Source organism: Cynoglossus semilaevis, chromosome 10 (assembly GCF_000523025.1).
Source record: "Cynoglossus semilaevis isolate Cse_v1.0 chromosome 10, Cse_v1.0, whole genome shotgun sequence".
Lineage (NCBI taxonomy): Eukaryota > Metazoa > Chordata > Actinopteri > Pleuronectiformes > Cynoglossidae > Cynoglossus > Cynoglossus semilaevis.
The window spans coordinates 17,933,446-17,956,426 of NC_024316.1; the positions used below are offsets into that span (position 1 = coordinate 17,933,446).

The 22,981-nt window shown below is 46.4% G+C and overlaps 2 protein-coding genes across 4 annotated transcripts in view; one reads left to right on the forward strand and one right to left on the reverse strand.

Moving 5' to 3' along the window:
- Positions 1-2,071, forward strand: part of wasb (WASP actin nucleation promoting factor b) — a 6,683-nt gene extending 4,612 nt beyond the window's left edge. Inside the window, exons 10-13 of the mRNA XM_017036132.2 lie at positions 1-456; positions 548-659; positions 783-852; positions 953-2,071. The exon at positions 1-456 is cut by the window's left edge and continues 7 nt beyond it. Of these exons, the coding sequence (XP_016891621.1) occupies positions 1-456; positions 548-659; positions 783-838 (624 nt within the window). The 3' untranslated portion in view covers positions 839-852; positions 953-2,071. The remainder of the gene's footprint in view (positions 457-547; positions 660-782; positions 853-952) is intronic.
- Positions 2,072-2,278: 207 nt separating this feature from the next.
- Positions 2,279-14,769, reverse strand: LOC103385369 (semaphorin-3F-like). 3 transcript variants are annotated; one of them, XM_008319235.3, is made up of 18 exons: positions 14,284-14,769; positions 11,648-11,785; positions 7,365-7,525; positions 7,167-7,229; positions 6,929-7,048; positions 6,588-6,681; positions 6,346-6,465; positions 6,069-6,214; positions 5,810-5,924; positions 5,020-5,089; positions 4,802-4,946; positions 4,497-4,719; positions 4,334-4,422; positions 4,192-4,233; positions 3,957-4,114; positions 3,804-3,871; positions 3,570-3,697; positions 2,800-3,180 (listed from the first exon to the last, which is right to left on the reverse strand). In XM_008319235.3, exons 2-18 carry the CDS (start codon positions 11,757-11,759, stop codon positions 2,800-2,802), a joined length of 2,235 nt encoding a protein of 744 aa, XP_008317457.1. In that variant the 5' UTR covers positions 11,760-11,785; positions 14,284-14,769. The 3 variants fall into 3 exon arrangements, with proteins under 3 accessions (XP_024914972.1, XP_008317457.1, XP_024914973.1); XM_025059204.1 differs by lacking the exon at positions 14,284-14,769 and having other exon boundaries at positions 2,279-3,180; positions 11,648-11,759; XM_025059205.1 differs by lacking the exons at positions 2,800-3,180; positions 14,284-14,769 and adding an exon at positions 3,189-3,485 and having other exon boundaries at positions 11,648-11,759.
- Positions 14,770-22,981: the final 8,212 nt, after the last annotated feature.

A 22,981-nucleotide genomic window follows, 5' to 3' on the forward strand; every position in this document is an offset into this window, starting at 1 on the left:
CGCTCGGCCCCCCTCCCTCCCCTCCCCGGTCAGCCACAGCGGGGCCTCCCCTCTGTCCCGCCACCCATGACACGTGGAGGACCGCCGCCTCCGCCTCCTTCCTCAAACCGAAACGGTTGTCCACCGCCGCCGCCGCCATCACACACTTCACCCTCGAAATCCTCACACAACCTGCCTCCACCCATGCCACCGCCTCTCCAACAGCGCCCCCTTGGACCTCCACCTGTGACATCTTTACCCATCAGAGGAGGAGGAGGAGGAGGAGGAGGAGGACCACCACCTCCTGCTCCTCCTCCCCCACCGCCACCTCCTCCCCCACTGTCTTTAGATTTCCCGCCACCACCACCTCCGGCATCGTCCGGCAGCCCAGTGACGCCTGCGCCTCCGTCTGTGGGTGGAGGAGACGGCAGAGGAGCGCTCCTGGACCAGATCAGACTGGGAAAGAAGCTCAGAAATGTAAAGAAGGGTTTCAGTTTTGCGATGTTTTGTGCCATTTAAAAAAAAAAAAATTTCAACGCAAATAACGAAATGTCGTCCCGTGACCTAGGTGACGGATTCTCCCGACTCAGCAGCGCCTACGCCGACAGACTCCGGGGAGGGCATCGTGGGTGCTCTGATGATGGTCATGCAGAAGAGGAGTAAAGTCATCCACTCCTCTGGTAAATACTCTCATAAATACTGTCATAAATACTCTCATAAATACTCTCATAAATACTGCAACAGTACGCGGTCGTGTTTTCATGCTGGAGTTGCCAAAATACAAACGTCTGTTTTCTCCTCAGGTGAGAGCGAAGATGACGGAGAGGAAGAGGATGATGATGATGAATGGGATGACTGATGTGAAGGTTACGGGTTAGTGTGTGTTGTCAGTATTATGGAGTTAATAAGTAAATAAATAAATAAATAAACCGAGTTCTGAAATGTTTTCTGTATTTGTTCCAAACATTTCCAGTGTAGCATTGTTCAACATGACAGTTCACATCATCATCACAACAACGGTGAACGCTGGCTCTGATTGGACGACACTCGGCCCCACTGACCATTTAGAAGAAGTAAATACAGCTCATCAGTCATCACCGCGAGTCGGAGCCAGCTTCAATCTCGTTACAAAAACATACTGTACATGAAAACTATGTTCCTGCGGTTCTGTTTTTTTTAAAATCACATACACGTGTGCATAGACTCCCTCCCCCAGACTGGCCCCCCAACACCCCCGTCTAAAACTGACACCAAAAAAAAGTGCTTAATGGAAGAACACGGACTGCTAAACACTAACAAACTGTAGGTCACTACAACAGAGGTGGAGCTAGAGAGGGGTTTTTTTTTAAGGTGGACAAAGTTGCGGTGTAGGTGCGGTTCCAGCAGGGGGCGTCGAGGATTGATTTAGGGTGTAACCCTCACCCCTCCCTCAACATAGACTACTAGGACTGGCTCCAGTCCATTTTCCTTGAAAATATGTTTTTTTGGAATCTCAGTGAAAGAGAAAAAATATACCCTCTTGTACCACTAGAGGGAGCCCAGGTACAACCACTGGTACGCAAACAAATAGTTTGGTTCAGAAATCAAATAAATAAGGCGGATACGACCAATGCGACCTATTTAAACAACAGCACGTGAACAACTGGCCCCGTAACCGTAGCTTAGACCGTAGCCCCGCTCTCGCCTAATGTTGCGATTAGCTCCACCCATGTCAGCAACGTAGAATTTCTCCAGCAATCACTGGTGGAATTTTGACGACGGGATTTAAAAGTATTGAAAAAAAAGTTAAGAAACGTTTTCTGTTTTTAAAATTAAAAACAAAAATTAAATAAGGATGTTTTTTTTTTTTTTTACGATGCTAGCTTCCTACCCCGCGCACCCCCGCTAGCACCACCACTGGACCAAAGAACAGAATAATGAAGTCATTACATGACGACATCAGAGGAAGTTACCGAAAAACAAAATACACGTCACCTCACGAACACCTTCACACACCAACAGAGCAGTAAAATGTACAACGTTTAACCAGCGACAAATACCATGAGCATGCGACACCTGGTAACAACAATAAACGACAGAAAATACACGAGAATCCAATGACCATATATTATATATTCACAATCAATATATTACACTTTTGTTTCTAGATACATAAAAGGACCGGAACTGTGGTATTTGCATGTTTTTAGCCCATTACCGACACCAGCGGTTTCCAATCACCGGGTCTCGGACTCGCACAGGACCGTGGGTCATTTGGTACCAGGCCATGGAGAAAAAATAAATAACGTGTTTTGTTTTGTTGTTTTTTTGCGTTTTAATGATTATATGATGACCTGCTGTGAGAATATTGTCTTATGTGAAACCGGACTTTGACGCTAAAATGTTGGTGACCTTTGACCTTCGCCACAACTGCTTAAATTCCAGATGTTGACGTAGAACATCAACAAATGTCTAACATTTTCAACCTAAAATTTTTTTGGGGTTTTTTTTCACGTCAAATTTACAGCTTACACTGTGAGTCTGACTTGGATTTTCTTTTTTTTTTATTTAAGGAAAAAAAAATTTCAATGAAAAAATCTGACATCGTAAACGACGTCCGTAAACAGGTTATACTCACAGTACATGCTGTGATACTATGATTTCTTCTGCGAAGAGGTCAAAGGTCATAATGAAGTGTTTCAATATTTGGGACCAACAGCGGCCAAACCATAAATAAGGTTCTGGAACGGGTGGAGGCAACAACCGACAACATCCATGTCAAACATAAAAGTCCACTTCAAGTCCAGACAAACCAGTGTTGGACAGCGTGGGCGTCGGGTCCTAGCCCAGACCCTGGTCCAGGCTCTCGGTGTGCCGGCGGTTGGTGCGCTTACGCTGCTGCTGCTGCTGTTTGGGGCTGAGCTGCTCCCAGTAGGACTGGCAGTACTGGTTGATCAGTCTGATCTCAGGTGGGAAGGGGGTGGAGACCAAGGAGGATTGTGGGTAAGGAGCGGCGTGGTGCGTCTTTGGCTCCTGGTCTTCGTCCTGATCAGTCAGGGCCAGAACAATGTCTCGGTCCAGGATGCGCAGCGCCACGCGGACCACGGTGTGTTTGAAGTTGTTCTCAGTGGCCAGACAGTGGTAGAGGCCTGCGTCTGATTGGTTAAGGGACTTAAGCAGGATGCCGTGATTGGTCTTCAGAACACCACCCACGCGGTTCAACTGACGGGAGGAGAAAAAAAATAAAGGAACTGTTGAAACAGTTCACAGGAAGTAACAGCTACAACTACGACAACTACAGAAATGACTGAAATGTCCCTTTTGTCCCTGGTGGAGGTCTGTTCAAGACCACAGCAGGATTCTGGTTTGACGACCAGCGTTCCCAAAGACTATCCAGACTATCTCTGAGTGAAATACCCAAGTACTCCTCCGCTGACACGTCAGGAGGAACCGATGACGTAGAACGGTTCTTCAGGTTTGAACATTCCCAGAATAATAGGGAGAACTCTTGACTCTGCAGAGGTTAACTGATAAGGGTGGTCTACCTGATTAGGGTGGTCTACACTGAGGAAGTTCTAAACCGTGGCCTGTGTTTGACCTGAGTTCCTCACCACTTTCCTCTTCCCTTCCCTCTGGAAGAGCCACTTGACGGAGGCCTGAGGCGAGCGAGGCTGACACTCCAGGAAAGTGCTGCTGCCCTCCACTCCAAACTGGACCGTTTCTCTGAGACGTTTCTCCACTGCGGTAGAAGAACAGCGGAGACGCAGTACGTGGTATGAAATATGTGAAACATATATTTAAAAAAGGAAAAACCCAAGTGGTTTTAAGGTAAAGTAAAAAAAAACCTTTGGCGTTGAACCCTCTGCACTGCCTCAGCGGGTCGCCGTGTTTCACATCCTGTCTCCTGCTCCTCCTGGGTCAGAGGTCAGAGTTAATAAAGAAGCTGAGTCAACAAGTCCAGCAACAGTGTACTGAGCAGCTAAGAGACGACCCCTGACCTCTTGGTGGACGGGGTGAAGGCGGAGCAGCTCTCGCCGTCCCAGGCGCAGTAAGGGTCGCGGGCCAGGCAGCAGTCGGAGCAGGCCCGGCCGTACGCACCGCAGCGGTGCAGCGACACCTGGGTCAGACCCGCGTCTGACGACACGTACAGTTGTTGCTGCGGAAACAATCGTAAATCAGTGAAACTGTCAGGACTGAGAGAGTGTCTGTATATGCAGACGACTGTGTTTTTACTCTTTTGGACGAGATCTTCATCGTTTTGACCGGAGCTCTCGTCTGTTAACGAAAAAGAAAAAAACAGAACCAACAATCAACTCTTTTCTTCATCATATGAATATATTTAAATGGTTTCACAAAGATTTATTTTTAATCGTACCCGGAAAACCTCAACTTCCTCTAAAGTCAGTTCCTCCATGCTGACTGGGTCCTTTGGCAAAACAATCACTTTTTGCACAGTTCCACGATCTGAACAAACACAGAGAAACCTTTGATTTTCCCTCCAAAATTAAACATGGAAATCACCGCGGTCTGTGTCTCACCTGTCCCCAGGAAGAGCACCTCATACCGTCCATCAACAGCATCCACCTGGTCCACCACCAGGGCAGTGAACCGGTAGTCCACGCCGGTTCTTACCACCAGGGGGCGGCGGTGGATAGGATATACTGGATTGAACATGAGAGGATGGGATCTGATGAAATCCACAGCCTCATCTGAGAAGTTCTTGGAGGAGAGGATTCCTGGAGTGAAGGTTCCTCCTGGACACTGGACGAAAGGTGGATAAAAATAAGGTGCAGCTTGTTTGTGTACATGTTATTACTGCGTTATTATCGGGAGTGAAGCCTACTGTTCCGGGCCTTGGGTAGGGAATCTTGCCCATGTACTCGGTCCACTGATAATTGTGCCCGTGTTTGTGGGCAAACGGTCCGTTGAAGACATTGCGGATGTCGGCCATGGAGTAGACGCAGACGGCTGAGCCCTTGAACACAGAGCTAAGACAAAGGACCATCGTTCACGTCAATAAATCTACGAACTTCACACGTTTCATAACCCGTAAAAACTCACCCCGCTGTGGTGAAGAGTGCGTACACCATGGGGTTCCGTTCGTCCTGTGTGGGTTGGATGAACACGTCGCCTGGAAGAGGAACGGAACGAATCAATAATCCTGTCAAAAATCAGTCGAGCCGACGACCAATCAACCTCTGGGTAGAGTCAGGATCAGGATCAGGATCAGGATTGGGATCAGGATCAGGATCAGGATTGAGATCTTTTTTTTTGCTAAATACATTTACACATACAGGAGGTTTGACCTTGTTTATTGGTGCGGTGTGTAATTAGTGTAAAATAAAAAGCTGAAAATGAAGAATGAAAGAATCGAACCAATCGTACGGTAGCATAAAATTAATCGGGACCGATCAGGATTAATCGCAATTAATTTGTGATTTTTAGCTCTTGGTGCATCATGAAACAAAAACTTTACCGCAGTGTGTTCAAATAACAACATGTATGGAGTGTGTATTAGATTAATGATCGACCTTGTTCAAATAACATGTGATGGAGTGTGTATTAGATTAATGATCGATGAGCGGACGGTGGAATTATTGGACGTAGCATGTGCTAGGAGTTCAACTAACATTTTTACTTTTGACAGTCCAAAAAAATAACATAAACAAAGTCGGGACTGAAATGGTCGTGCGTGAGGGAGGTGCTTCCCAAAGTGTGGGGCAAATCCCTCATATGGGACGTAAAAATGTATCTGTGCCACAGTGGGAAACACGGAGCTGGGTTTGATTTATTGTCTGTGTTCGGTGTGAAGCGGGTGGAGTAACCACCGGTTACTGTAACGTGAGCTCACGTAGTTCATCAAAGCGCGTCTCCACTCCGTCGTCTCCTATCACCGAGCAGATGAGACGAGCCTTCAGGAACGTGGTCCAGCGGTTCACCAGGGACTTCTGCCCCCCTTCGTCGTTCTACGGAGGCAGGAAATGAGGTCATCGTTTCATGCCTGTTATATGTGTGTCACGTCGGACGGTAACACTGTGTACTTTTCACAATTACTACAACTACTACGACTACTGCTGGTGCTGCTGTTAGTACAGCTCGCTGGCTCTCACCAGACACACCCTTCCGACCCGAGCCAAAACGATGGGGCTGGCCCCGCCGCTGGAGTCCAGACTCTTCTCACGAAAGAAGAAGTAAAGTTTGTCGTCGTTCTTTTCTGCGCTGTCGGGGATCTGCTGGATCTGAATAAACACAGGCTCTGGGGGATAAACACAGACGAGCCGGCAGAGGGTTTAGGGAAGTGGTTGTCAAATAAAATGAGAGGAGCGTCAACCTGTAATCAGTCACATCTAACCCCCCCTCCCGACCCCCCCGTCCGGAGTTACTCACCGTTGAGCCACCTGGAGTCATACTGCTCCGTCCTGATGGCTGTCCTCCCCCCCATGGTCCTAAACAGAGCAGCGTCTGTGCTCATGAAGTCGATGTGGACCCCGGCATAGAGGTTACCATCTACAGAGACACAGGGACACAGGGACAGGGACACAGGGACACAGGAGACCAGAGGATTCAGGAGACGCCGACGCCGACGTGGCAGCAGATGTGAACACGTTGTGTGAAACTTTTGGTCTTACTGATTAGAAGTGCGACGTTCTCCTGCGTGGGATCATAGGAACACTTTCCCTTCCCTGAGTCCACATACCCTGGGACTAGTCTGAACAGGTAGTCCTGCAGATACGAGAGAACGCATGAAAATAGGCCGCGAAAGCGCCGCCTGGGAGCTTAAGAACATTATAAACAAATCCCTGTCCCAGTTTGTGGTCCTTAAATATTTAACAGGTCAGACTGTAGGTTTGTCAGGTCTGCTGTTGGGGGAGGAGGAGGGGGNGGGAGGACGAGGGGGAGGAGGGGGAGGACGAGGGGGAGTACTGCAAATCCCACTCAGGGAGCTGTAAATGTCTGCGGGGGGGGTTACCTCTGCCCTCCAGCCTCGGTTGATGAATGTGCAGATAGGCTGGTACGCCCCGGTGCCACAGCTGTAGAGGTGGGTGCGGTTCCACGGTTCAATCAACCTCACAAAGTTGGCACATTCACCCTGGACGAAGAGGAGAGCGAGAAAAAAGGGATTCAAACGCCGTCACCGTTACATCTTGAAAGCAGAAGTCGGGTTTCTTTTTTTTTTTAAAGAGCAGGATGTGAACGGATGATCCCACCTGTCTTCCCTTTCCTGTCATCTGGCATTCTCCCTTTCTCTTCGCCGACGCCGGCCAGTGGATCTGTTTTGTATTTTTTTTCAGAATCACACAAAACCTCAGGATTACTGAGGATCAATGCACTAAGAGCCTTAAGGCCACATTCCAAATAGCAGACTGGATTTGAGAGAATTGCAAGTGAGCAGATTGTGTACGCACTATGAGCGGCTCCTTGTTGACATTTTGCATGTCCAGGGCCACCAGGTACTCGCGGCTGCCCAGGTAGAGGCGGCCCTGGTCCTGGTCCATATGGAGGATGCGGTAGTCGCTGGTGTTGAAGGAGAAGCTGAAGGGACGAGCGGCTCGTGTGTCCATCAGTTCTGTGCAGGTGGACAAAAAAACAAATACAAAAAAAAACATTTACTTAAACTTGTAAACTTGCCACAGTAAACAAGACGTTCGATGGAACTTACACAAATACGGCTGAATACGGTTTCTTGAAGTCTGAGTGAAATTGAACTTTTACACAAATGGATACGGTTTCTTGAAGTCTGAGTGAAATGTTGGTAACGTTAAAAACAGAGGATTGATCACAGCTGGAATCTGGAGCCTTTACCTTTAAATGGTAATGAGACACTGCAGGCTCCGCCCACCTCTTTCTGAGGACGGCTTCCTGTATCAATAGCTGCCGATAAATCAGCAGATTCTACCAGATACATGCAACAACACTACCTGTGTATGTGCTCATAGACACGTGGGTAGTGTATGCCACTCTGACAGGTATGATAAACTGACAGGATACCGGACTGAAAACTGCAGTCAATTCATATGTGTTTGATCCAGGATCAAAGTGTAAGGTCGAGGGTGAACCAGGATGTTCGTCAGGGGTTTGTAGTTAAGTTTGTTACTTGTTACTACTGATTATATGTCAACCAGATTTGTACGACGGCAATGACCGTCTCCCCCTGGTGTTGTTGAGTTGTTGGAGATAATCAATATCTCTTTATTTAAATATTTGAATGGTTAAGTTTGTTGATGTTTATATGTAGAATAATCAGATTTGTACAATAGGTAATGATCAACTTTTGTCTATTTTTTGTCAAAAAAAAATGACTACCTTGGTGTCAGGTGTAGTAACTGGACACTGATATACGTCGAGACTTTATGATCTAAGACTTTCACTGTTACACACTCCTGTGATTAGGACTGTGTTTTTTATAACTGTAAAAAACAGAAAAACATTAAGTTAAAACGTCGCGTTCAAATTTCTACTTGACCACTAACTTAACTCTCAAACTTCTCCCTCCGACGGTGGAAAATATCTGCCAGTTCCACCGCTCGTATTTTAGGAAACGCGTCGGCTTTTAAGAACTGAATATTTCATGTGCCCTGACGTGAGGCACCACACGGCGCTGGACCAAAGAGCCGGTCCCCGAGGAAACACGGTCAGTGGAACTAACAGCTGATTCTTCTAGGACCGGGACTGCGTTCAGCAGAGCATGACTGGTTAAGACCAGCAGTCATGGAAAACTCCCCTCTCCTTCTTTTTGTTCTGCTGAGAGCTTAGATTAAACAATATTCACTCGCTTCAAGTCACATGGCCTCTTCCATCGCCGCTCCTCCGTTCAGCAGTTCAAACTAACACGCACACACGTTTGTGGCATGTGTAGAACATCGACAGCCGCCTGTGCACACTGGGACACGGTGGAGGCATGTTAAAGACAGCGGGCTTATGTCATGACAAATGTTCACAGACGTCCTCGGAAGCCCGGCTTACAGGGATTGGAGAGGAAGCGCAGCCTTTATTTACATCAAAGTGCCTGCCATCCCTGATTTGAGGTCAATGTTAACAGGATGTCGTCAAGGTGCCACTAAAATAGGCGATGCAATCGGATCTCCGGACGCCACGGGACGGAGCCGCGGACGCAGGACCGAGGTCCGGTTCTGTTCCTGAGAGGTAAACACAGGATAACGCGTCCGTGTGCGATCTCCAGCAGGCCACAGTGAATTCAGTCAAGAGGCTAAATGTGGAAACGCCACACCCCGATACATGTCTTCAATCTCCAAAAATAGCAAACAATGTCCCGCCGTCATCTGGTAAACATTCAGCAAACTCTGACGGTGAGGGGCAAACACTGGGGGGGAACCTTTGGTCGCTACCAGCGGCCTTCGTGCCGCACACGGTCACGTTGCAGCGTACGTCGTCACCGGGTGACGGCGTCACCGTGGTATGAGATCCTCAAACGAGGCTAAATTTACTCCACGCGCTTTGCTCTCTAGCAATGCTGAGTAACTGTAACCGACACAGAGTCGCTCCCGGGTAGTGTTTGAGGAGAAACATCCTCTTCACGACAGAGGAAACAATACCAGATATCAATCCAGGCCAGGCCTCCTGCACCCTGAGCGGGGTCACTGCGGCCGACTCATTCGTTCTGAGGGGTCACATGTCCTCCAGCCTCTCCCCTGTTCCTCCTCCTCTGCAGGCGCCTCGGGGAACAATGAAATTCCCTGTTACCAACAAGGAACAATAAACCCTCAGAGCAGCAGAAGCGTGGAGGAGTGATCGAACTTCTTCTCCCTCTTGTCTGGTGTCGAGGGGCTGCTGGTGGGGGTCCGTGAATCGCAGATTACAGGCTGATAATTTCGCCGCGCTCAGCTGTTTTAAATGAGTTCCTGCAGATCCATTTGTCACGGAGCGAGATCTGCGCACATGTGAATTCCTGCGTCTTCTCCAGCGGTGAATGTGATTAAGATCAAGACCGAACTTGAACTTGACTGGAGCTGCTGCACGATGGGAGCGGGGATTAGGGTCAAAGGTCGTATAAACGCACTTCACGAGCTTCGGCTGGATCCCCCCCCCGACCAAAAACACAACTACACGGTGACCCCAGCTGTCGGGGGCTGTTAGTCACACGTCTCATGTTCACACATGAGCCAGGGATCTGGGGGACATGTCCGACGTCCAGGAAAAATAAAAATAAATCAGAGACATTTGTGTTTGAAAGAGACATTATGATTCGTTAGCTTTCATACAGAGGGAGGGGTTTTTTAGGACAATATTTCTGAATATAAGTCGCATGGTGCAGAGGTGGTTAGTGTTCTTGCCTTACAGCAGAACGTGACGTGTTAGAACCCAGTTTTTATCACAGCGTTGTCCTGGGGATCAGGGTTAATTGTTGACTCCTCATGGACCAGAGGTGTGAACGGTTGATTGTTTGGTCCCCCAACCATCTCTCCTCTGAGTACTACGTAGTACTAGAAGATGAATGAGGGAACTAATACCTTCTCATCCACCACCACTACTCGGAGTACTACATAGTACTAGAAGATAAATGAGGGAACTAATACCTTCTCATCCAAATACTTGTTTGTTCACCTCTCGATCCAGTCTCCTGAGTTAAGGCCACATTCCAACTGGAGTGGATATGAAAGTGTGAACCTTGTGCGTTCATCGCACTCTGGTTCGTACCGTGGAAGGCCAATCATTTTAACCTTGGAATGTGACGTACGCTTTCTGTGACTTTGACTTTGTTTGGTGTCGACAGTTGAATTTTTCCATCATGAAATATGTGCCGTGACTCCACAGAGGTTGGGAAACACAACCAGATTTCCCATCCTCCCTGCAGTACCAACTTTGACCCCCAGGGAACCCTTTTGGAGACCCTGTGTTCTAAGTCATTAACTCATATTCAGTGATCCGACGTATTTGTGAGTTCCTCATACCTACAGTTCTGAGGATGAGTCGAACAGGTTGAAATACGTCAAACACCAAAGACCAGGGTGTCCAAGTCTGGACCTGATCTGGGACCAGGACTCAGCTGCACATCAAAGCCACGAAGAATTCTAAAAACGTGATTTAAACCTTTAATTCACTCTGACAGATACCTCAGGTGTGTGAGAATTATGACAGAGACACAAAAACAACAGTAATCATGCAGCTCAGTCTCGATCAAAAGCTTCTTCTTCTTATTTGTAAGTCAAATCTCTGCCATTACGGTGAATTAGGGCGGTGGCAGACGGTGCCGGGGAAACTCCCTAAAAAAAGACACCAGCTCCACGTTGAATTAACACCTCGCGGCCAAAAAGTTCTCCTTCTCAAACAGGACTCGTACCCAGGCGCTCGGGTTTCAGGTGCGTCTCTGCGGCGCGGTGAAGTCAGACGTCAAACACAAAGAAGAAGCTGACAGGTCGGAGACCATGTGCGTGTAGGTTTTAAGGGCGTGGGGAGGGTACTTTTGTCGAGGGGCACTAGAAGAATTCAACCCCACGTAATATCCACCTTTTGTTTTCACCGCTGCCCTGTTTGACATGCGGCAGGAAGTCCGTTCTTCACATATGTACAGAGAGGAAGTGTCAGCGGCGTGAAGACTCGCCAGAGGGGAAACACTGCACAAGTGTGTGTTTGTGTGTGTAGTGGTGAGTTAAGGTAACCTAACCAGGTAAAAGACCAGCGTCTGCTGCCGTCACTGGTGTCAGTCGGTCGGTCGGTCGGTCAGTCTCACCTTTGAAGGAGAGATGAACCCGCGGTGCCGACGGCTGCAGGCCTGAGCCTCTGTAAACACACAGGGCTAACAGGAGGAGCTGGGCTCCAGATGCTGTCATGGTAACAGTCATGCAGGTAGCCAGCCAGAGATCTAAATCTGGAAGAAAAAGAAAAGAGGAATGAACTATTATTACAGAACGCCCCGCAAGAAATATGAGACAAAGGAAGAATGAAGAACAGACAAGAGACTCTCTCTCTCTCTCTCTCTCTCTCTTTCTCTGCCTCTGATCCCAGGGATCAGAAGGTTGGCCTGCAGCCGTCTGCAGACAGAGCCACTCTGTAGTTTGGCAGCAGAGACACAGAGTGAGAGACAGATAGAAAAAAAAACAGGTCCAGATCTTAACACCTGCTCTGTAAAAATCTGACAACCCTATCATTTATTTAAAGTGTAACTGTGGAGCGCTGTGTGTTACGACTGTAAAACCTCGTTTGTTAGCGCGGTCATGTGTGGACGAGTCGGAGGAACGAGACGCGTGTCTGGTTGATGTCTCGTCCACATATTTTTTTTTTTTTTGGAGAGAAATTGACTCAAACGAGGCCCTGGTGGCCGCCGGTGGTATCCACCGACAGCGTCCAAGAAAACAAAACTACGAAAAAAAAAAAAAACCCGCACACCTTTGTTCTGTGAGGAGCTGTCGGATTAACGTGACAGTTCAAAGACACAGGTAACTCCTCAGCGAAACTACTCCTGACAATTCAGGAGGCGCTGAGAGGCGTCCTAACTGTCGGACCTTAACTCCACATTCATTATGGATCTGCACTCTGCCGCAGAGAATCCCATCTAAATTATGAATACTAAAAGCTGAGGCCACAACATCCATTAAATTGTCTCCCTTCAGGTGAGCTTTGCTGGGGAGATAAACCTTCCCCGGGGCTTTTCTCTGACTTCTCATGTCAACCGTGGAGCCCAGGGCTGTGGGTGCAACTCCTAACAAGGGGTTTGAGGGAAAGACAAGGCTGGGAAAAGAGTGGCTAAAGGTCAGGGGCCAGTCATCGAAGGACTGACGGTTCAAATCCCAGGTTCTCTGAGGCTCGAGTATCTTAAGGAACCGTCAAAAACTCTCGCACTGCCTAGGTGCAGAAAACTGCATCACAGCTCCCGTTTTACCCTCCATATATGTAGACGCTACGTGTATTTGTATAAAAAATATATTTCAAAATTTCAAAAGTATGCTTCTCATAAATTCTCCATAAGTCTATAAAAGTATCAGGATGGAATTGGACTCTGTTCCTCCCTCACCGCACACACACATATACCCACTATATATGTCTGTTAATGTCACATATACTGTATGTCACAACACATAACATATATGTCTGTTTATACCAAATATATGTCATAACACATAACATATATGTCTGTTCATATCACATGTCATAACACACACCATATATTTCTGTTAATATCACCTATGTCACAATACACAACATATGCCTGTTTATACCAAACATATGTCATAAATACATAACATATATGTCAGTTATATCACGTATATGTCATAATACATAACATATATGCCTGTTCATATGACATATATGTCACAATACATAACATATATGTCTGTTCATATGACATATATGTCACAATACATAACATATATGTCTGTTCATATGACATATATGTCACAATACATAACATATATGTCTGTTCATATGACATATATGTCACAATACATAACATATATGTCTGTTCATACCAAATATATGTCACAATACATAACATATATGTCAGTTATATCACATATATGTCATCTCGCCCACCTGATCACTCAGCCAGTGTGTACATTTGTTACCCATATGGGTTCAATTGGCCTGTATGGCTACTGGCAAATTATATGGGCTACATATGGTTACCACAGACCATCCGCATATGGGAGATTTGCATGTGGCCCATATGGAACTCGTGAACACACCTTTTTAGCCAACTCTTCTGCCAGCTTTGAATTTTTGGAGACGACTGCCAAAAAAAAAAAAAAAAATTTTTTTACTGCTTTACTTTGGATATCAAATACCTCTGCTGTACTTTTTGTGTCGACAAAAATGACTCGATACTTGTTTTTGTACTCGTGTTGTATCTGGGTGAAATACTTTCTCTACTTGTACTTTGGTGTACTGTCAAACCTCTGGTGTATTACATGTACAAATACAGGTGTTTATATTTATGACGTGATCTATTTATGTCGGGTTGATCCTAGAGAGAGTGTTTACACTGTTAATTAATAACACGTCATTAGGATGAAGACACAAACATCACCTCGGTGTAGGTTTTCCTGCTGGAACAAATTAAAATATCACACAGTATAATTATCCCGTGCCCGAGGCTGTGTGTGTATTTGTACACAGCTGTACTTTGTGGTATCTGACATGATGTACCCTGATGTTTCAGTGTTGGCGGTAACGACCAACTCCCGCTGTAATAATACGTGGGCTTTCTTCTCTGTTTCAACCAAAAATAATGAGAGGGATTTTTTCTAACAACCTCGTTCTGCGGGAGCGCGCACTCACCTGAGAACTCCAGTACACAGTAACCCAGACTAGTTAACTAGTTAACTAGTTAAAAGTTAAACCGACGGAGGGAGAACTTGAACGTCTCACCTTTGTGATTTCTCTGTGTCACCACAGCAGGCTGACGCGTCTCCGGGGCAAAAAGGTGCGCGTGGTTTGGCCGCTACATTCCGCGCGTTATGCGCCACAGAGATTTAAATCAAATTGGAGAATTATCTGTCGGTAAACGATTAAAAACAACCCGGTTTATTTTCGATATTCCTTCTTTTTGGACTAATCGGAACTGGTCGATCTTCCCCGCTCACTGTATCACTTCCATGTCACAATAGTTGATAGTAATGAAGAACAGGACTCCGCTGGTCCTCTGGTTCCGCGCTCTGTCCAAAAGTTTGACGCCGCGGACATCAAGCCTGATGGAGAGAAGACGCAAAACTGTCGGAGCGCCGGTGCTCGAAGACGGTTCGGTTGTGAATCGAGGACCTGGTGCAGGTGGTAGAAGAGCGACTGCCCTGCTGTCCTCTCCCTTCTACTCTGCCCCCACCCAGCCTTCCCTCTCCCGTTGGCCCGCAGCAGCAGCTTTGCACCAAGCCTCTCCGTGCGCCATGTGGGTGTGATTAACCCTTCACGGCCTGATCAGCCAATCACAGCCGAGCACTGATTGGTTGATGCGCTGCTCAAATGTATCACTCTGATCCTGTGATCCTGGAAATATTTTATTTATTCTAATCTAGTGGTTCTCAAACTATGGTTTGCATGCCGCACGGTGTACTTGGGCTCCCTCTAGTGTAGGGGTTGGTAACTGTCAATACCAAATAATAATGTTAATAATTTTTAAGTAAAAGAAAAATCGTCAAGAGCTGCAAATGTATTTGATACTACAGTGAATGAAGTTTTAAATACTGCGATCATGTTACAGAATAAACACACGATAATGTTATGACGATGAAATAAAATTCCGACGTTTGTGTTGAAACAAATGTAAGACCTGAACTTAGGTTAAAGAGCACAGTGACGTCATGTTGTTTTCCTGGTAATGAGCTGAATAAATTATAAAGAGTTACATGTTAAATGGACTCTTAGTGAAATAAAAACAGACAGTGAAAGGTCAGGGCAGAGGTCAGGGCAGAGGTCGGACCCTGCTCTACTGAGGATTAACATGAGGCTCACCAGCCGCAGGTTGAACACCTCTGCTCTGGTTGTGTGTGAGGGATCGATTTCTGTTGGCAAAACAGTGGAGGTAGATAAAACGTCCTAACGTCTGCTTTCTTAATCCCTGTCCGGGAGGGGACGGGGGGCGGGGGGAGCTGGAGACCGTCCCAGTCTTCCACAGGGACGGGGTCCAGCCCGAAGAGTTCTGGCCCGGTCCATCACTGGGCCACATACAGAAGGGAGAACCCAATCCTGCATGTTTATGGAACGTCGCAGGAAAACAGAGTCAATTATTTTTTACTCATTTCTTTCATCAGCAACCGATCGTAGGACTTGGTGGCATTTAGCCCAGAGTCTTCTAGTGGCAGATAGGGGGTACTGCAACCGCACTACTCTAGCCCCAGAAGAAAGAGTACCTGGAGAAAATGTTACTCCATATTAGGGCATTAATGACGTCCGATTATTTTTCGTTTTTAGTCGAGGGGGAATTACACGTTGACCATGTATCGTTCCATACATCACTACAGTAGTTTTTGTGAATCGAGAGAACACAGCGACCAGTTTGAGCCAGAGGTCAAGAGTGTGTTGGTACACGAGCAGAAGAAGAAACATGGAATACTAACTCAAATACTCCAGTCATAGCTCCAAACGGTACTTCACAAAAATGAGTTAATGGGAACCGTGAGGAGAACGTCAACATCACAGGCAGCGCTGCAGATATTCAAATCAGAATTCCATTTAAGTGCCAGTTGTAGTACTACTTCAGCATAGTACTACTTTAGCATAGTACTACTTCAGCGTAGTGTGAAGTATGTCTTCACCTGATGAAGATAAGTAAACATTCTTCTTCTTCTTCAGCTCAGATCTGCTGTGTTTTCATGTTGCTCATAATGACGCCACCTCCAGAGCCAAATACTTTCGAGGTGGAACGCGATGCGGAAGGTTTGAGAACCATTGTCATGAATATTTCAGCCGAGGCGAGACGGGTTCACGGCCGCTGCTCCCTGCATGTTTTTCCCACGCACCATTGAAATTCACTTTTCAAAGAAGCCGGAGCAGAGAAGGTCTGCTACGTGGACCATGTCACCATTACTTTTCAGCTCTTCATGAGAGCCAGGTCAGGCGAAAAGGATTCCAGGGATTCCTGCGTGGCTGGGCCCAGCACTCATGACAACGGTGACAAAGCAGGCCGAGCGGGGGGGGGGGGTACGTTAAAGGACACCCATCCTGTTAACACCGTCGTGAGCTTGACATTAAACCAACTCCCGGAGCTGTGTCGTCACGGCAGGCTTTGTGGTGAGTCCTGACGCGGCACGGTGCCCTGGAGTCACAGAGGCAGGGGGTGAACGTGCCCCGAGGACCGAGCACTGACTGCAGGTCAGTACAATAAAATAAACACACGAGGCAGCGGTGCGTCAGCCTATAAATGGACACAGAGGAAGGCAGGGATTAGAACCCTTTAATATTTAGAACCTGCAATTAAACTCATGGTCTACAGACAAGGCTGCAGTATTTACTTTCCCGGGTGTTTCCTGGAGCTGAGGGTGTTTGAACTGACACTTTTAACAGACAGAATGTTAGTTCAACTTAGTTCAGACTTAGAAAAAAACAAATAAAAAAGAAAACTAAAACTAAATATCAGAAGGACCACCTCCAGGGCCAAATATTTTCCAGGTGGTACACGATGCGGAAGGTTTTAGAACCATTGTCAAAACAAAGGGGAAAATCATGGACTTATTGTTAGCTTGCGGCCCCTTGAGTTTGACACCTCGGCTCCAAATCTGTAATAAGGAGGTTTTAAGTTTATGACGTCTTCGACCTACGACGTTTCGCGGTTATGTCGCCATCTTCCATGAATTTAGTAAGAAAGTCTTATTCCGTCAGGTTCCAAACAATCAATCAAACCCAAATCCCAAATGTTTGAGAATCGATCGTCAAATTGTCAAGGACTCGCATCGATAAATGATATCGACAATGGAATCTAAATTCTTATGAAGTAACATCCTCGGTGGAGAAAGTGATGCTCCTTCCGTGTAATTTGCATGTTCTTTCCCTGTGTGGTCGGGAAATTTCTCGCTCGGTGGAAAAAGTGACGCTCCTTCCGTGTAATTTGCATGTTTTTTCCCTGTGTGGTCGGGAAATTTCTCGTAGTACGACGTTTCCTCCGACAGTCTATAAACGTCCAGGATTAGGTTCATTGTTCGCTCTAAATAGATCCTATGTGCGAAAGTTCGTGTCAATGGTTGTTTGTCTCGATGTGTGGCCCGGTGGTGTTCTGGAGAACTGACCCAGACGGACCCCACCCTCGCCTGATGACTGCTGGGATTAGCTGCAGCTTCCCCCGCAACGTTGAAGAGGATTAAGAGGTAAAAGCTGAATGAATGGATGAAACAATGAATGAATGGATGAAACGATGAATGAATGAATGAATGGAAACAAAACACATTTTAAAGGACTATAAAACAGATTCTTCCTTGACTTTCACCGTGTCTCTCAGTCTTACTCTCTTATTATTACAGTCTGTGTCCGTGGGTGGTGTGAGCAGTGACCTAACCTCGGGTTGGACACCAGCCCCATGTGATGTGCGGGCAGTGATGTGTCCAGGAGGTAGTCTTTGTTTCCCACTCCGTAGGAGGCATCGTTCTGTTTCCAGCTGAGGAAATGAGTCACGACTGTGCGCTGAGTTCATGTTTCCGTGCGCTCTCAACTTTGACCATGAACGCTGGCACACTCACCAACTCAAACCGCTCCGTGAGCATCTACTAACGTCATCCACATCTCCCTCTGTGGTTTCCTCCACCCTGAGCTCCTATCTGACCCGTGCACACAGACCCTGCTGCCCAGAGGGTGGGGGTCTGTAACGATCCACACCACAAGAGTCATTTTTTAAATCATTTTTACCAGTGTTTTCAAAACTAATACTGTAGTATGACACAGTTACTACAACAACATACAGTCAACATGAATCACTCTGAAACAGAACACCTGATCCTCGTATAAGAAGACATTGGCTCTATGTTGTTTTGCTGTTAGCAAGAAAGCTGACAAACTAGTATGGCATGTAAAATTGGTTTACCCCAAATTTTTTCTTTCAGCTCCCAACGAACAAAACTGGTTTAATAATTTTTTTAAAACAATGTCAGGGTAAATTAGATATATTGGTGTGGGCCACTGTAAAGGGGGCTAAAGTGCTACATGTGGCCCCGGAGCCACAGGTTGCAGGTTCCTGGTCTAGGGCTGTTACAGCAGATAGCAGCAAACCTCACCTCCCTCTGAGAACGAGTGAGAAATGATGTTTTTCTTTTGACAGCTGTCTCATCCAACATGATGGATGCAGTGTGTATGATGAAGACAGACAGCGTGAATGAGAAAATAAACACAGAGAGTCTGTTTTTTGTCGCCCTCAGTTGGGAGGATCTCCTCGTCTATTTCCCCGTATGAAGTAGACATTCATCCCTGCAGGGCGACCGGTGGCTCCAGATGAATCCTCGACCCTGAGACGCATCAATCACAACGATTTCAGGGGCAGAGCTGAGTCCCCTCCAGGGGAAACAACCCATTATTTGACCCACTGATGGTCTTTCTTAAAGTGTATTGATGGATTGAAGAGCGTTTGAACACGCCTGCCACACAGAGTCCAGGGCGTCTCCACTACCATGACCTTGAAAGGAAATTACAGGCTGGAGAAAAATAAAGGTAACAACATTTTCAGCTGCAGTTTTTTTTTTCTCTTCTTTTTTCTTCGTGCTCCTTTAGGAGTCGTTTCATTATTATCCTATAAGATCAGGGAAGAATGTAAATAACTAAACAAAGCGCGATAAGGGAACAGGTGCCGTGTGGTTTTCTTCAACGTCACACGTCAGTGACTGTCAAAGGAGAGCGACTTTGGAAAAACATCTCAGACGAATACTGTACGCGGCACCGATTCCAGTCTGGGCTTGTTTTATTGAAAGTGAGGTGATGATGCAGTTTTTTTTCTTCTAAGAGAGAGTTGTTTGTAACTGCAGCGTCTCTGAGCTGTCGTCCAACTTGCCACGTGTCCTCAGGACCAGCCAGCCACCATCTGCCTCAGACAGCAGACTGGCACTCGTCCTCGCTGTAAAATGCAGCTGAGAGCATCCACAGCTGTTGAGAGGGGAGCTTTCCATAGGGGCAGGGGTGCAGGGGGGGGGTGTTTTCTTAGAACAGTAAGTGTACATGAAAAGGAGGGCACCGAGGACGGGGCCGCAGATGAGTGAAAGTACAGTCCTTGTGTCTTCACGGGCCGATCTGTCGGCGCTATTACATAACTGTTTAGTAACAGAGCGGTTAATGATTACGCGTCCCTCAGCAGACACTGCTGAGTACTTTTTGTTGTGACCTCAGGCCACAGTACTTCATTACTTCGTACAAAAACCAAAACAATATTCCGTCCAACGGACGTTCGAAAGAAGAACTGGTTGAAAACAGATCTCTGTGAGAAGTATCGTAGCGTTCTCCCTCCACGGTTCTAAAACGCTACGTCAACTTCTAACACATGGTCCACGTACCGGGGTTATATGAGGTACTGACGACGGCGGTTCTTCTCCAACTCTGACAAAGTTTTAACAAAACGTTAATTACATCCCATCTTGACACAAAAAGCCTCAATTTGGAAACTTTACAATTACATTCTTGCCACGGATAATTTTTATAATTGGATTCACCAAAACAAACGACTTTTCATTCATTCAGCTTCGACTGCATTATCTTTTTCAGGGTCACGGAGGAAACTGGAGCCAATCCCAGCAGTCCTTTGTTGAAGGCGGTGGTTCATCCTGGACAGTTCATCACACGGCCACAGACAGAGAAAAAAAAAACACCCGTCACACTCACATACTGCACCCATGATCAAATTCAAGTGGAATTGATCCTGTTTCTGTAAGGCCAGAGCATTGACCACTGATCCATGGTGTTGCATACAAAAAGATTTCATTTCAGAGATTTCCATCTTCCAAGATTACTTTTTCTCCCTGTACTTTAATTTGTTACTAGAGTTGGCTTTGACCAATCAGAAAGCGCTACCTTAGTAACCTTAGATACTCGACCAATAAAACTGGGTTCTTCAACTGTACTCAAAGGAAGCCAGAACCCCTCTCTACTGGTTTAGGTTTGTGCCTTGGTGAGCAGTAACGTTTGGCAGTGGTGAAACATTGGTAGGTGGCACCAAACAAGGCAAACAAATGGATTGGAGCGGCAAACCGTAAAGTATGTATTTAGCGCGTAGGGTTAGAAACATGGGCTCAATGGAGAGTGTCGGAATGGAGAAAAGCTGGAACAAGCCCTATGATCGGGATGATCCTGCAGCCCAGACTACCGACGCTTCCTCGGAGGGAGGAAGAATAGTGTCCGTCTCCTTGTCAGACTGCTCGGAGCGAATACTGGGCTTGAGATATTTCTCAAACTGGCGCAGAAGATTCACACAAAATGAAAGAAGAACCCCACTCCTCGAGTGGCCTTTTTCACTGCCAGCAGCTCTCTGTTGTCAATATTGTCTCACAAGGACCAAAGGAATGCTACTTCCACGTGTAAGGCGGCGTCCACCTCAACAAATCTCTGCTGTTGATTAGCGAGTCTACGAAGACCTCGACAGGGTCAGGGACCATCTGGGATAAGAGGATGGCATTGGCTGAGGGCAGCGCTAGTCAGGCCCCGTAGCCTTCTACACATGAGCCAAGGGGAACTTTTGCCGAGAAGGTTGGTAGGTCCCCTGATAGGCCGCAGTTCAAAACATATGTACCCTGTTAAACTGAGTTGATGTTCTTCAGGGTTTGAGATGAACCAATGCTGCCCACTAGCATCGGATCACTTCTTCAGGGGTGGTATAGAAAGGCTCAGGAATTGTTTGTCACTTAGGGGAATGGCAACCCATGTGTCACCGCCTTGGTCGTGCCGGTAGATTGCCTAGCTCTGATTCCAAAAGCGATGGCATGATCTGAAACCGTTCTCAACCCTGTCTCACCACTAATAGTTCCACATGACACTTGGGTCTAAACTTGGGTCTAAACTTGGGGTGAGCAACAACCTTCGATAGTTCCTGGGGAAACCCAATGAGGTGGTAATGGTAAAAGACACCTTCGAGACAACAGATCTTCTTATAACTGATTCTTCTTATAACTTCTTATAACTACTAGGACTGACTGAGGATTTATAAATGTGGTGCAGAACTTCAGAAACACATTTATCTATAACACAGGTATTCACATACAGAATTTAAAAGCTCCAGAGAGAGAGAGGTGGGGGTGACTGGTAGCCCCAAAAAAATCATCCATCTACTTCATTTAATAACAATAGTATCGATACTTGTAAGCGAAAGTAAAAAAGACAATCCAACAACCACCACCCCATCATACAGGGTGTGTGAAAATTTAAATACATTTAGGGAATCCCTAAAAACACAGTTTTCTCTTGAGGAGGAGGAAGCTAAGCGAGCGACCGGCGAAAAGTGAAAGTTTAAACATCACAGCAACACAGTGTTTTTCAAATGAGCCAAAAATCCCCATCGCAATAGAAAGTTTTCGATGTACTGCGACGTCCCCGAGAACAAAGTTTGTTACTGTCGGACATGGCTTGTGCACAGCTACAACAAGTTTGTCTCAGTCCGGAATTATATTTGTTTGGGTTCCTATAACGGACCAGAGTCCACCTGTTGAGAACCCCTTTACAGATTGTTATATATATATACGTATATAGCATATATGATGAGGATCATCGTGTCGCTGCGGCCCACCCGCGTCTGCGTCTGTGCATCGTGACAGCGGGAACACACACAGTCTGCCCGCTTGAAGTGAGTGGGTGTTGGGTAAAAACAGCGGTGGTTGTACTGGGAAGTATAGCAGTTCATAACCCGCAAAATGCGGCAGAAACGCAGCCGTCACAGCGCGCTGTCGGCGTTGTAGTTTGGCGTGACATTGGCGTGGAAACAAACACAGACAAAAGGCAACACAGAAAAAGTACAACGAACAACAGTCTGACATGAGCAACAGGCATGAAATCTGACACGGAGTTACCGAGAGAGAGACTTAAATACGGGGGAGGTAACGAGCTACAGCCGGTGACGACCGGAAGTAAGCCGGAAGTAACGGCTGAAATCAATGACGACGATGATTAGCAGAGAGCGGTGAATTCACGACACTTGTTGTTTTGTGTTTTTACGACACTTACAACGTTAGCATTTCTTTTAAAATGACGACGTCTAATTGGCTGTGGAATAAAATATGTTTTTAAGATAAAATGCGTTTTATTGTTAACTTTGTGTCGATGTTTTTACTGGTTGTCAGGGTTACTGTTCCACATATTTACTTTGTTTATGTGAAACCACATCTGTAAACAAGGCTGATTTAAATCACCTGAACAATTTGTAACTTTAGGAGGTGATGTAAGAGTGCCAAAAAAAGATCAAAAGTGAAAATAACAAAGCTGTTGTTAGGACAGAACACTGCCACAGGTGGCGTTCCCATCACAGAATTCCTGCTTTGTGGAATTCTGGGGGATGTCCTTCCCACCAGGTCACAGCCTGTTGGACAGAAATGAAATACTTTTCGGGTTATATTTTCAATTCTGCAGTACGTACAGGACATATGGAGTAAAAGTACAAGTCTGTCCTTCACATCAGGCCAAA